The 15353-nt window shown below is 43.0% G+C and overlaps 1 protein-coding gene across 3 annotated transcripts in view; it reads right to left on the bottom strand.

Moving 5' to 3' along the window:
* LOC311020845 (uncharacterized protein) overlaps positions 1-15353 on the bottom strand; it is a 96310-nt gene that overhangs the window by 2936 nt on the left and 78021 nt on the right. For 2 of the 3 annotated variants that reach the window (XM_084021070.1, XM_084021069.1), the window contains 13 exons: positions 15275-15325; positions 15097-15132; positions 14104-14130; positions 12901-12954; positions 12109-12153; positions 11732-11776; positions 11572-11634; positions 11125-11160; positions 9194-9238; positions 8571-8711; positions 7240-7306; positions 7009-7146; positions 3723-3800 (listed from right to left, as the gene is read on the bottom strand). In XM_084021070.1, coding sequence (XP_083877196.1) covers positions 3723-3800; positions 7009-7146; positions 7240-7306; positions 8571-8711; positions 9194-9238; positions 11125-11160; positions 11572-11634; positions 11732-11776; positions 12109-12153; positions 12901-12954; positions 14104-14130; positions 15097-15132; positions 15275-15325 — 826 coding nt within the window. Of the gene's footprint in view, positions 1-3722; positions 3801-5550; positions 6565-7008; positions 7147-7239; positions 7307-8570; positions 8712-9193; positions 9239-11124; positions 11161-11571; positions 11635-11731; positions 11777-12108; positions 12154-12900; positions 12955-14103; positions 14131-15096; positions 15133-15274; positions 15326-15353 lie in introns of those variants that run through there. The other variant, XM_084021071.1, reaches the window with a different exon arrangement.

Consider the following 15353-nt stretch of genomic DNA (forward strand, 5'->3'; position numbering starts at 1 on the left):
TGTGTGTGTGTGTGTGTGTATCAGTGAGGATACATTGCAGTCGAGAAATGCCAAACCAGAGGTCATTTAAAAATAGTGCTACCAGACGTTCAAGAGTCACATGACGCAGCTCGTCAGCGCTCCAAAACGTCAAACTATGACCATCGACTTGTGCACGTGTCAGTCACCACATGTCAATATACGCCTGCTACACGCATAGTGTCCTTTCAAAATAAACTTCCGTCTCTACAGGAAGTTAGGTTGAGGCAACAAACCCTTAGGTTTAGGAGCAGAGCGTGGGCGGCGTAACCTTCTAACGACTGGCGTTATTAAGCAACGGTGTTTACTTTTCGTGTCACATGGGGCCTGCATAGCAGTCGCCTGTTTGTTTGACACCCCCACCCTCTCTCCCTCACTCTTTAAGCCACATCTGTTGCTCTGCCCATGATGCAGCGAGTGGGTGCATCGCATACAAACACTCACACGCTAAACGAGCATCTGCATCAGACGGCGAGGCGCACTGACTAAGCTGCGTTATGTGACGCCTTGGAGACCAAAGGCTGACGAGTCCCTTAACGTGGCTTCAATGCAGTAAAATCTTTAATTTCACTTGAATCAGAAAAACAGAAAGTACATTTTCCCTTATTCTCTAAAATGGTCATAACGGCGGGTGAGACGTTAGTATCCCATGTTACTTAGCAACAGGTTGCTGGAGCGGCATTGCAGGCCACATTGCTTCGTTGTCTTTCATATACCGTCCAGACAAACACTATAAAACAGCCTCCACTGCAGTCCAATATGAGGGGTAGCAGTAAGAAAAAATACACACCGAAACAGAGGTTTGCTGAAAAATGGATGTGAAATGAAAAAAAGTGATGAAGTATGAAATTATTTCATTAATTTAAAGCTAATTTGATTAAAACAGGGCAATGTTTCATAATTTCCCCTGTTGTAGAATCATCATTCAAAACACAAATTGACAATTTTCATTTAAGGGGAGCGACCTCAAGAGTGGGAGTAACAAAAAAAAGAATCTGAGGAAGGGGAATCGCTTATTAATTAATAATTGGAAGTGATGAAAACGGCAGTGATAAATTGTCAACTGATTCTAAACTTTGAGATTTAATTTGACACAGTGTTGCACTGATAATCAACTGTCAACCAATCATCATTCACAACACCAATAACAGCATGGCCAAAATGTCAAAAACCACGCCCACTGACTCAAACCCCACCATCCCTCCATCTCACTCCTCGCTGATAGGAAACGACTTTGCAGCTCCGGAAACTACTGATCCAGTTTGCTAGCGCACCCTGGGGTCCTTCGACCTCCCTGCAGCTAGGAAACTTCCCAGGGGGAGAAGGGGGGCTCAATCAGCTAGAATTCAGCAAACCCCAAGTGGCAGGGGTCACAGCAGACTGGTGACCAGCGGCAGAGCTGGGTCTGGATCAGACCGCCGGGGGCCCCAGACATTAGTGGGGGAGTGAATTAGAGGTGAGAAAGGACTCACCCACTCAATTTGAGTGAAACAGTTAAAGGATCCGGGACGGTCCAATCTGCTGTCTGAGTGACTCTGCCTCCTCCAGCGCGAAATAGGATTTCTATGCTCCGGGGGATTCTGACTCAATCGACTCAAGTCACTGGTAAACTCGGATCAGTTTCATGAGTACCTCAGAAGTCCGTGAGCTCGCACCAGTAGCACCAGTAGCACCAGTAGCACCAGTAGCACCTCTAGTGAGGAGTAAGGAGCTGCGAGGGGGAACAGTAGCACTAACACTAATAACAACTGTATGCTGTATACATAATGTCAGTTGGGTGTTGATTATCATTGCTAACCAGTTTCAAATGAACAATTAATGAAGTTTATTAAGTAAATTGGTAATTTACTCCATTTTTCACATCCATGTTTTTATCACTTCCATTATGAATTCATTAGCATTTCCATCACTTCCCTTTCTTCAATTATTTTTTTGTGACTCCCATCCTTCATTCCCATCCAAACCGCTTTCCTTAAAAATGATAAATGGCAATTTTGTGTTGCTGAATGATAAATGTTTAATGTAAGACGGCGAAAATGATGAAACTTGGCTCCGTTTTCATCCCATCATGGCTGTTTTAATCTAATCAGCTTTCAATAAATCAAATCACTCGATACTTTATCGCTCCATTTTTCATTTCGTATCCATTTTTAACGGCTCCATTTCTCAATTCACGTGCATTTTCATCACCTCCATTTTTATCAATTAATTAGCGTTACGTCCACCCCTCATAGTCCGGCCACGGGATTGTCCGTTCCATCAGTCAGACCGGCAGCAGCTTGGGGGAGCCCTGTCTCCTCTGCGGTTCATACAAAAGGGAATCACAGGAACGGCCTTGTCCTTTTCCTGCCTCTGAAAACACGACGTGCCCTTTTCATCACCTGCTTAACTGCACACAAACTGTCCAAAGCACTGCGGTGTTGTGCAAAGCGGCACTATATGATATATACTACAGGCAAGCAGGACTTCACCATCCAGGTCTATCAGGGTACAAAGGGTTGATGTCAGTCTCCATGAACCTGGAGGTGGTCCCAGGTGGAACCTGCTCTACAAGGAAGGGGTTGCAGGCTCATCATGATGGTGTTGGTTAATAAGAATAATCTTGCGTATTACAGGAGCTACAGTAAGAACCAGAGCAGTGGCCCGGCACATTCCCACTGTCGCAGTTTGTTCAACTTTCTAACTTTTTCCTGGATCCAGCTGAAGTGTAACCCCCAGCAGTTGTACCCAAAGGTACCCCCCCCCCCCCCTCGAGATGATGTCTTTCAACAGCCACGATTTGTCCTTTTCAGATGAGCTACAGCAGAGCTCCCTTTGCCCTACACATGCATTATGCACATATAGAGTTGGACGGGTGACTTTAGGTTCAGTGATATACTCCTGCTGTCACAGGCTGGAAGTCAAGTGGTAATCTCACTTCTCATCGCTCCGCCGGGGGTATGAGGAGTTATTTTTTAGTTCACAGGAGCAGGGGACAAGCTGACATCTTCCGTGGTGTGTCAAGTAAAACTTTTTGCTCAGGACAACACCAAGCGGGGGTTTTACTTTACAGAGTGGATGTCATTGCTCCATCACTGCAGCATTCTCTCCCCTATTGTGTTTCCCTGAGTTTCCCTGCTGAGTTTTTCGAAAAACATAATGCCATCTTAAGAGTTTATCTCCAGCGTGCTCAGATATCAAATGAAGGCTGAAATGGAATTGGAGATCGACACGACGTTCTGATGTGGTGAGATACGCTACACTTGCTCGGTGGACGGGTCAGAAAACCTGATAAAAAGTGGCGGATGTGAAGGGCTGTCAATGCAGCGGCAAAATGTGGAATAATCGAAGCATGACCGCGCCTAACCCAGAGTGCTCTTTTATTCAGGCACAGATGCTGCACTTAGTATATGGCTGATGGTTATTGAGTGGCAAAACATCATTCAAATCAATGTTGTCTTTAAACTTTGACTACATTGGCTTCCATTTAGAGATGCTTTTTTGAATGAAAGTCTAATATTCGCTTTGCTTTTAGCTCCGAATGACCCTTTTTCACTCTACACACAGTGATTTGATGTTTAATATAAAACACATTAATGGGTGTCACTTTAGGTTATAGCTTTATAAATATGCTGTGCAGTGAATGAGAAACCTCCAGTGGAAAGCAAACCAGCATGAAACACCAGTCCAATGTCAGTCATCGTACACACTGAGACGCCTCTTACCTGGTGGCCCCGTAGACCCCGGCTCTCCTGGTAACCCCAGACCAAGCTGACCTCGTTCCCCTTTCTGACCCCTGTAACCTGAGGACAGACAACACACTGGCTTAGCACACACACACTGCGAAGGTGAAGCAGAACCGTACGGCGTCATGTTCACGGAGTCTGGTGGCAAAGTTAGTGTTAGATTAGTTAATGCCATAACATCCGTTCAAATCCAAGATGAGAACACACTTTCACAACCTTTATATCTGTCCAGGGACGCTTAGATTCTTAGCTTCTCAACGGCATCGAGCCTCCACGCATTTTGAGAAAAGAAGCTGGTTGATGTAGGAACAGGCTACTCTGGATTCCAACTTTCAATCCCGAGCATTTGAATAAAAGACTGTCAAAATGGAAATCATCTTTAGTGTTTGAAAGGAGGAGGCGTTGTACAGCTCTCTGTCAACAATGGGGCCACAGGCACATGACTTTAAAGAATCGAAAACAGAGTAAAGAGGCTTTTTTTTTCCAAAAACGCAGGTCAGATATGTGGGTCACTAAAAGGCATTCAGAGAGAAAATTATTCTCCATTTTATAGAAAACAAACAGATGCAAAAGACAATCATGTCTATTCATGAAAAGTTGATTCACTGGGAGAATATAAACATGTATAAACTTGTGTTTGGCCACAGAGAGAAAACTAGATCATCTCATGTTGAAATGATGTCTTTTCTATGATGGCGGATGGTTGAATGGAATGATTAACTCAAATATGAAAAACAAGCAGAGATGAGCACAAGTACATGCCTGTTTTGAAAAAATAATCAAGCCAGCAAGCGCAATGCTTATAACAATATTGTCACAAACTAATATTATTCAAAGGCTTTCTCACTCCATGCAAAGCCTGCAAGTCTTTGCAGTTCAAAACATCAGCATACAAGTAAGAATTTGAGGGACTGTGAAAATATTTCCCCATGAGGCACTTAAAGTAATGGAGTCTCAGGACCAGCGGTTGCATGGAGTGCATCAGAAACATTGACAGGAGTATCAAGCATCGCACCGCCTGGCCCAAAGGGGAAACGCTTCAATGCTTACATGTCAGAGAAATCTCAGGAAAAAAAAAAAAAAAAAGGCTTGTGAACGCTCCAAAAACAGAGTCTTAAAGAGAGAAGGGTCTAGCCACACGTTGTCGCAATAATGAGACTTCTTTCAACACTCACAGAGCCTGGGGCATTCATTCAGGACGGAGACGATCCATGGAGAAAAGTGCACTGTACCTTAAGCAACAACAACAACAAAAAACTACACACACAAGGCAATAGGCTTGGGTAGCTGGATTGGTGTACTCTGATAAATCGAAAATGCCATACTGCGTCTGTTCTTGGTTGACATGTGTTTTTTCTCAGGGCACTAATGGACAAAATGCGTTAATAGAAAAATAATTGATAGGATTGCAGTCTTGCACCTGTTGTACAATGTTGTAAACAGAATTAAGAGCAACATCTATTCATGCTTTGCCTTAGAAGAAAAACATAAACACCTTCTTTGAGCAGCTGCTCCATCAAAGACCAAATACGGAGGGATATTTACTGATATTTTCCAGCACAACGCAGGGAAGTGTTTACAGCCAGGTTTAATAATAATAAAAAAAACAAACACTTTGGTTTCAGTCAGTATTAATATACAGAATGCACCAAAATACAAAATTAAAAATGAATGTTAAAACAACAGAAGTAGAGTTTATGATATGCACTTAAACATAATGATTAACATCAGTGAGTTTGTTCATTAGACTCTCAATGTAAAAGATGATTATAATGATAAATGAGCACTCAATTACAACACAGGGGAGGGGAAAAAACAACGAAAAAGAAATGATGCTCTTCAGCATGCGTCCTTATGGGTATTCTCTAACAGCTTGAGACTTTCAGTCATGTGAAATCAAACCATGAGAGGGAAAAAAAAAGAGAGAAAATAATTCAACAGAAGGGTTATTTTTCTCCATCAGCAATTCATGTTGGTGTACTGGAGAACAAGTCAAGTTGGATATTCCAGAGGAGCACAGTCTCCAGCAGAGGACGACGCGAAATAATGAGGAAATATTACCCCAAACTCTCTCTCCAGCTGAGTGGAGGCACAAGTCAACAAAGAAAACGAATAGAATGATGTTCAAGAGGAAAAAAAAAAACTTGTTTAAAATAAATATTTATTGCAAAGCTGCATTAAGAATCACCTATAATAAAAAAAAAACACTCTTTGGAAGCATGAAAAAATAAACCTATTGAAACCAAATCCAAGACATGTGTAACGCAAATGGCATTAACACAGCACACATATTTTAAAGTGGAGTAGTTGCCAACTTTAACTACATTATTCATGAATGAAAGCAGCATTTTGGATTATAGCAGTGGGTTAAAGTGTAAGTGGTCTTGAATAATGTGAGGTAGATACGAAGAGAAAGGCCAATGCAGCGGTGCTTTGATCTGCACCAACAACACGTAACACACTCCTCCTCTTCAAAAGTTAAGACACTGTAGTTCTGCTGCTACAATACCGTTCTAAGCAGGTCTGAGGTATAAAGCCTGACCAGTAAACCATTAGTGCTGTATGAGCAGTCAGAAAGTTGTATCAGTTTGATAAAGGACGTCCACCCTCTTCCCTGACTATGCTCCTTTTCTACTTTAAAAGCTTTCTTTCCTGGAGTGAGGTATCAATACTGTGGCTCTTTCCTGTCCAGACTGATAAGACTTTCTCTTATTCACAGCCAATTCTTCGTTTGTCTTCATATTTCCCAGAGAGCCGCTGTGCACCACACTCCTGGCCTTTCCTCTGCTTCCCGCCCCTCAGTCTGCATTGATATACGGGTCTAAGCAAGAGAAAAATACCCATGAATCCCTACAAAATACATGTGTCAACCTATATTGGTGCCCCCCACCCCAATCCAGCCCCAATGTTCCATCCCAACTCTGTATATTCAGAAAAACATCTTTAACTGGAGGCTGCTGCGGTTCACTCTGCATTGTTAATGCCAACCTGCAGCGTTGTGTATACAGCAGTAAATGCTGCCTGCTTTGAGTCTATGTGGTCCAGCATATGGTAGTTGGGCTAACTGGCACATTTAAACACCAATGAGGCGTACACATATGGCGTGGTAGTGTAATCACTTTCATTAGACAAAGGGTTCATTTAGTGTCTCTAGTTTTAAGCACTCAAAGGTTCGGAGTGTGATGTCTAATTCATATTTTAAAGGAAAATGTTATTTTTCTGAGGTGGTGTTAGCGTCCAGCAGGCTGGCAGCCTGAGCTCTCACCATGAGGACCAGGGGGTCCGGCCTCTCCTGGCGGTCCTGGTAATCCATCTTTTCCAGGAGGTCCTGGAGGCCCATGGAATTGTGAAGCTAAAATCCCTGCAGGTGTCTTCTGCAGCACGGCAGCGCTCAATACCTTCTCTACAAAGGGAGAAAAATAAGATTCACATTCAGAACCGAGAAAACAGACTTAAAGATGGCTAGAAAACATGAAAAATGTTTTTTTTTTTTTACCTTCTAAGACCCGCAATACTTCATTCCTGATGAGCACTTTGAGTTCCTCCATGAAACGGGGATTACCCTGCGTGTGCGGTGGGGAGGAATACAAACATCTTTCATTCATCGTATTCAATTGACAGCAGAGGAGATTATAGTTATTATCACTGAATGGAAATCAAAGTGATGCCTGACATGACCTAACGCAACCAAAAGACCTCCACTACACAGTTTGTGGAGACCGTGTCCGTGTTGGAAACGATGGCAGTGAGAGGAGATTACCGCTGAAATGGTTCTTTTCAACTATTGTGTCACAAGGACACCTTTATAGTGACTGTATGTCATGCTGTTTGCCCTGCATTCACCTGCCTGATCACTGACCCTCTTGTCTCCTGTTACCCTCGTCTGCCCTGCAATCACCTCATTCCCATCATCTAAGCTTGCCCTTCCCCACGTCCACACCTGGACCTCATTATCCTCATCAGCCACTCATTCTTATAGCAGCCCAGCTTCACCAACCCTCCGCCAGATTGTCTAGCTTCACGCCTAGCTATCTGGGGTTCTGTAGCCTGGCCAGGTTCTGCCAGTCTGATTATTGGTTCGAGGTTTTGGCTTATCCCTCCTGCGTTTAGTCTGCCTGCCTGCATTTTTTTTTTTCAGACTGATTAAAAGGATTTCGGATACTCAGTTGCTTCTGAATTTGTGCTTTAGGGTGCTGTGCTTTCTGAGTCGTTACACTATTCAGTGAAATCCCACCTTGCATTATAATATCACATCTGCGCCTCACATCCAGCTAGAAATAAAATGGATATTATGACTCTATAAAGAGAGTTCTTTGTGTTACTTTCTGTCCAAATCCGTAGTAATGAACTCTGCGATCTTCTCACTAGATCTCTGTGCTCCTAAATATATAAACACACATGTCCTGTCACTCAATCATCGTTAGATTTCCAGGGTAACAACGGCAAATAATAGTAGTCTTTCCAAACAGCTTCCATCTCGGCTGCGAATGTTATGTAACTGGCCGCGTATGTGTAAAATGTGACACACGGAGGTGTTTTCACTGCTCCGCAGAGCTCAAGGCACGCCCACATATCTGTCTTTCTCTGTCTCCGTATCCCTCCCTCTCTGACCTTCTGTTGCGCCTGGATGCGGAGTGGGAAGCATAGAGCTGAACGAGAGCAGCAACCTCCCTTGTACAGCCTTTGTTTGATGTTTCATGCAGAAATCTGTAGCCGCACCGTTTTCCATACGGGGAACGAACTAGTTACACAAGCTCAGGGAGGAAGTAGGCCGATAAAGGTTTTAATCATCGTGTTATCGGAGGTATCTGCAAATGTACAACTTACTAAGGACTCTACATCCAAATGTCCTGGGGAACCAGTATCTCCTTTTTGACCCGGTAGTCCGATCTGTCCATTCGGGCCAGAATCTCCATTGCGACCCCTCTCGCCTTGAACGCCTCTTTCTCCAGGAATCCCTGGATCGCCCTGCAGCGAAGAAGCCCAGACATGTCTCAGCATACAGGACAAACCATTAAGATATGGTTGAAAACTACATTTTCCTGGCTGGCATAAGCTGCATCACAGCGACTCTTTCCCAGCCTGACTCATATGCAGCGTTATCACTTAACATGCTGTGCAAGCTGGCCTATTTGTAAGTGTCCAGTCAGTCACCTGTCCTAAGGTTCAGTTGGCAACTATAAAGCTAAAAGCCTCCTTTTGCATTCTCTATTTGCCAAAGATTACTGCGTAATTGTGACAGAGCTCTTTAATTTTGCCACGCTAATACAAAAGGAAACTGCACCGAGTGTTAAATGCCTTTTATCTAGTGCTTACATGCTTGTGGGGATTAGTCATATTTGTGCTGAAGTGAAGACTTTCATTACTATTCATCAAAACCTTCTTTGTGCATTATAGTCTGAATCCTAGGAACAGCTTCTTTTGAGGAAAACAGGAATGAGGTTGCTTACACGTTCTCCTTTGGATCCTCTGTCCCCTGTTGTGCCTGTAGATCCCTTAGAAAAATCAGATACACATATTTTAAGGCTTTGTTGTCATAAAATAAAAAGGTAAAGGAGTAACATCTATATGAGCTTTTCCCCCACCACAAAGTACAATAGTAATATAGTCGTAGTATGGGACAAACTCACGACTTTTATCCAGGAAACCAGGGTTTGAGTCCTGTGAGAAGCTTAGTTTTACACCAATTAGTTGACTTATTATTTTTTGTTTTGTTTTTGTCATATATAAATATTATATTCTGTCTTCAGTCTCAGTTTGGTAAGGTTTAGGCAACACAACTACTTAGTTAGGTTTAGGAAAAAAAACATAGCCTACAGAAGGCTAGACATACACATAAAGTCTAATGTGTGCCTGGTTTTTGGTGCAAAAGCCTTGTTGGCTATGGACACCTGGGTGTTCGTCTCTGTTGCTCTTGCTATACACACACTGTAAATAGCCACATTGGCTATTCTGCCGGGGTGCAAATAGCAAACAGCTTCCGACACCTGGGTGCTAATCTGTACATATGAAACAGAGATTTAAACCCACCTATTAGCATTTTCTTCATATCTTCTCTAGACATTTCTGTTATGTTGCCCGAAGAAAAAAATGTGAGCAAGCTTTTCTTGACTTGACTTTGAGAAATGTACACTTTTCAGATGGCTGTGCATTGATTGCTTCTTACTCAGCTCAGATGCATTGCTTGTATAATATCTCCCTGTACGGTGTTTCACCTTCTGCAATGTCACGGCTTCTCTGCATCACTCCTGGTTTTCTTTTTGAGTAATATCTGCTTTCCCACCAGCTGTCTCTACTGTATGGAGGAGCTGGGAGAGAAAATACCTGTCTTTGGCTTCGTGTCACAACATCCTGTGTCTTCCAATCCCTCCCTGTCACTCCTCATTGCATCCCTTTACCCCGCTCACAGCAATACCCATGGGAGCACCTTTGTATCAATTTCCTGCTGGATTACAGGAGCCATGCAAAAGACAATCTGGCATGATGTGGTTTTAAAACGGGCATCTCTTTGTGGTGCTGTTCTCCCCTGCCTGCTTTAATCTGCAGTACTCTGTATTCCCCAATGCCTGATGGGAGGCTTAAATCTATCATCTTGCCCACTGAAATGTGCTTCCCTGAGCATTACATTAAACCTCAAAGCAGTGTGTAGGGAGTCTGGGTGGAGGAGCAAAGCCACCTGCTAGATGGCACTGTTGCCCCATCAAAATGTCAGGCACTTTTGCAGAAAGGAATGGGGATAAGACCGTATAAGGGCTTTATGCGCTGCTGATATTTCGGTGGAAGAATATTAACTGATAATAATAAGCAAACAATGAACAGTTGGGGTTGTCATTAAGGTGAAAAGAAATCAGCAAAACGGCAATAGTCAAACCAGTTCGGTATTGAACTGTATAATGTATTAGTAATGGGAATTCATAGCAGATCTGTTCTGCATGCTGTAAGCCCATTCTTTGTGATTATGAATTAAATAGTGCATAATTGATTTGATCAGACACTTAAACGTCGCTGCCGTGTTTGTTTCCATTTTAGCTAGGTTCATCGGGCAGGAAAATGCATATTTAATCTAAGTGTCTACTAGCCTCTTTTACAAACATTTTATCATTGCCTGAAAAAATGAACTGTATAATTAGAGTAAAAAAAAAAGACTAAGTCAACAAAGCCTTAAATCTGCAGGATTTCATTTAGTTTTAATCGTTAAAATCTCAAATATGCAAATAGGTTTAATGCACTCAGGATGCTGTAGCTTGGGGTGGGTGGGTGGCGGGGATGCAGGATGGGGAGGGGGGGGGGGGGATAAAAATCTGCTGTGCCATCTTTCTGTAGCTCGGCTGATGTAAAGTACTTTCTATAAGGGGATTTGCAGCGTATTCGCACAACTCACCTTGTATCCAGGAGTCCCATCTTTTCCAGGTCTCCCCTGCTCAAGGAGTGCAACACAAACAAAGACATTTTGTATCAGCTCCCACCTTCGATTGGATCAGCACTGTTGCACTCCTAGTAATCTCCACAGTTAATGAGATATCTCAACCAAGGGATAATGATCCTGATTGCTGTGCGAACACTGTTCCATTGTGCGCTTACAGGGAAAATTACAGAAACCATCTCTGATGGTAATTACATAGAGGGTTGTAATCAGCTGCAGGACAAGCGATCGCTAACATACATTTTTAACCATATTGTCCTTGAATTATGTTCCATAGAATGGTAAAATGCTAATAGTAAGGGGCAGTGTGTTATTCAAAGCCCTACTGTATTTCCAGTTTGGACATTACTGAAAGCAGTTGTGATTATATAGGGAGGAGCAACAGAATTCATGTAGCATCCTTACAGCAACACCTTGGAGTCCCTCGGGCCCCGGGAATCCTGTCTCTCCGAGCGGCCCCCGCTCACCCTGTCAAGGAAGAGAGGCAGCCGACGTGTCAGACGGCTGTGACAAAGGAATGACACGTGGATTGACAGCTCAAAGAGAGTAAGAGGCTGAGGCTCACCGGCTCTCCTGGGATCCCTGGCTCTCCACGAGTCCCGGGCTTCCCCTGTCAATCACAACATAGGCAGAGAACAGACCGTGTTTGACAGGTCCTCAATGGTGTCGTATCTACAGCACCTCTGCAACCTCCCGTTTAGAATACACCAGCCAGAATACTAGAACTTCACAGGAAGTCCACTGAACCGACATCAGGTACACATCCGAGTCATTCGTCAAAGTAGTGTTGTGTTATGGCACTTCTTCTTTTGATGGTTGTTATTCTGTGTGCTTTGTGAAATATCATCGACTTGTTGCCAGCAGCAAACTTAAATACATAGATGATACATCAAGCACGAGTACGAGTTGACAAAAATAATCTCAAAATATATATATACTTACTGGAGGGCCTTGTATCCCGTGTGGACCAGGCAAACCAATATCACCCTGAAGGAAACATTGCAGAAGTGTCAGACATACACATAACACAAAGAATACACGTACAGTAATCACTGTCAGAAGCTGCCTAAACCTGCGTGGAATGGATGAATGGATCCTGGGCTTCTTGCTGTTTTGGCAAATGCAATGCAAAAAAGCCTAAAGGCTAAAAACACAAGTCTTTACTTTGAAAAATCACAAATATGGATTTATAATAAAAGACATCCTTATGAATTTAAGTCTCTTTCATATTTCACCAACACTTTGCATATGTCATACATTTGCCAGAATTCCTCTAAAGGATAAATTACTCACTCTGAATGTCGCAGAAACCTCCCCCAACACACACTCAGTGGCAACTTTTACATGCATATTTAGATGTAGGAAGTTGCTTGCAGGGCTAGCTTTGTAGTTGTGCAGCTGGAGACTATGGATGCTTCGGCAACTCAGTTTTGACAAATCGCTGTACTATTACTGGAATATCCAGTTCAAAGATCTTCCTTCAGTCCTTACTTTAGTCAATATTTGAAAAAAAAAAAAAAAAACACTGAATTGATTGAATTTTGAATGTGATTATTTCCCCTTAAGTTGACTCATGTCTTTCACTTTTGCTTTTTTTTAAAATAGTTTTGTATCTGGATATCTAATTTCCTACTCTTTAAATCCTGAAATGAAAACGAAGTAGAGAGAAAGCACTTCCCCTCACTTTCAGGTTAGGTCATGAGACGCTTCTCTGGGCCCGATACCGTTGCTTACCTTGGCACCGGGTAGCCCTTCAAGCCCGGGTAATCCCATGGCCCCTGGTTCGCCCTATGAGAGAAAAACACACCGACCGCTGTGTCAAGACAAAGAAATCACTACTTCTATTGACTAAGGGTTGTTAGTGATGATGCATGAGGCTATTTCTGTCTGTTTGGTGATGAGCTACTAGAAGGTTAATGGTATCATTATAATGCCGTACAGGCAAGTATAGATCAAAACTACATAAAGGCAAACATTAAATTCTACAATTCCATCTCTCCTCTTGATATCCTTGGTTAATATAATTCCTTATGTGTCAATATGAAGATAATCCTAAAACGACAATACTTCAACCTGAGTGAATTATATTGTATGACCTATTGCGCATGCCGTCACACCTTGTAGGCTAAAGCTTCTTTAAAAAAAAAGAGCTCCATTTGACAATCACACCAGACTTGGTTTTCTGCGCTAAAAATAGAGACCCATTCCCAGTACTCGAGCAAGTGATGGCCTCTATCTACCTCATCTTGCTCAAGCTGCCATGGAGAAATGCCATTACACAGACTAGAGGGGCAACCGGCGCTGACATAGACGGATTGTACAGGTAATTGTCACACATGTAGATTGTCATGAATAAGCGAGTGTGACTAAGGGAAGAGTGGGCCAGCCAAGAGGATCAGCTGTGAGACGGATTGGGGCAATTCCACCACAGCACTGGAGCCGCTCACACAATTTATTAAAATGTCAAATTAGCATCCTGGTGAAAAATCACCGTGCAACAAAACAATAAAAAATGCAATTGGCCCTGTGAGAATAAAGAATTCAAGTTGATGGCGTTGAATTGTTTCCATGTCTGCGTGGATTGTTTTCGGGCATCAGTATGGGGGTTGGGGGGGTTGGGGGCATTTGAAGTGCAGGGAGAGTTCATATGTTCCCACTGGCAAGACAATATGGTACAACAGTTTCATATTTGCAGGAGACATGATCATTTTTTCGCTGTGTGTTGGAGTTCTACTGCGAGTGGTTAAGTGCTCAGGCTTGAGGGTGTATTGACTTATGCTGCAGAGAACCACAGCGACAATGATGGAAAGCAACTGGAAACTCTGAATTGTCTATTTTTTGGGAGGGGGGGGGGGGGGCAGCGCAAAAAACATATAAAAAAAAAATAGCCAAATATTTCATACAATATATATTCCAGAATGAAAAGCTTCAACTCACAGCAAGTCCTTCATCTCCTTTGGGGCCCTTAAAAGGGAGAGGGAGAGAGAGAGAGAGAGAGAGAGAGAGAGAGAGAGAGAGAGAGAGAGAGGGAGAGGGAGTGAAAAAGGACAGATTACTCCCATGAACGCAACAACCGCTACTGTTCCAATCATAAATATAGTCTGAAATGACATGTGGCTACTGTATGTTAGTGCCATTAAAATTTATAGCATTCATTATTGCTTCTCTTGTCACACATTGTCTGTCTGTAAATCATGCTTACATCGTGTTGTAGGAGACTGTTTTCCCAAGTTTTAAAATGCTTAGGATCATATAATCCAGTCTAGCTATCACACGTGATTTAAAACACTGGTCATGCATGTTTACATTTTTAATAAGTAATCAGTAAATTTGGTCTCTTGCCCCTGTTAACACTGATGAAGCTGCTCTCCTATTGGTTGCTCCAGAGCAGCTGCGGGGCTGTGATGGATGCAGTACAGGGAGAGGCAAGCTGTGGTTCATGTGCATTGTGTGCTGGGGATATTGGAGTGTCTATTTTTTTTTTTTTTTTTGTCACCACCTTAAGTGTTGGTGGATGGATCTCTGCAGGGCCTGCGTGAATGAATGTCTCCCAGGAGACTGGACGAGATTACAAACTGTCTGATAAGGCGAGGCAGGGGGAGCTGATAAGCAAATCGGGTCACTTCAGTTTGGCACCGTGCGGAACAACTGAACTCCATTTCACATATCAATGTTGTTGTGTCTTCCCGGGGTGGGCCGGAAACACCTGTTTGAGAGTCAAGAAGCCTCTCGGCCTTCACCAACTACCGGCTCTCAATGAACATGATTGACTGCGATAGGGCCCTCGGTAACTGAGATAACACTGGAGGGTTGGTCAGGTCATTTGTTATTCAGCTCTTCCAGGTTCTGATCAACACGCCTGTCTGCTTGTGTTTTGTCCGTAGTATAGTGTAAAGGATTTGCTTCAGGCATACAAAAGATTTTGCTTACTGGAGCACCAGGAGGTCCTAAAAGAGCACCACCGCTCTGAAAAGAGATGGTTTTCATGTTATGGCTATATTTCACAACATATTTCAACAACAAGCTCAGATGATGTGTACGATATGATTGATGGCACTATGACGATCATCTCAATGAAATTAGTTTAAGTCATCTTAACAGTTTTTACCTGCAGCTTGTACAGACTGCTCATCCCGTTGCCCTCCACATAGGGAACACCCTGAAACACAGGCAACAGTAAATCAGAC

The sequence above is a fragment of the Eutrigla gurnardus genome, assembly GCF_963514095.1.
Source record: "Eutrigla gurnardus genome assembly, chromosome: 11".
Taxonomy (NCBI): Eukaryota; Metazoa; Chordata; class Actinopteri; order Perciformes; family Triglidae; genus Eutrigla; species Eutrigla gurnardus.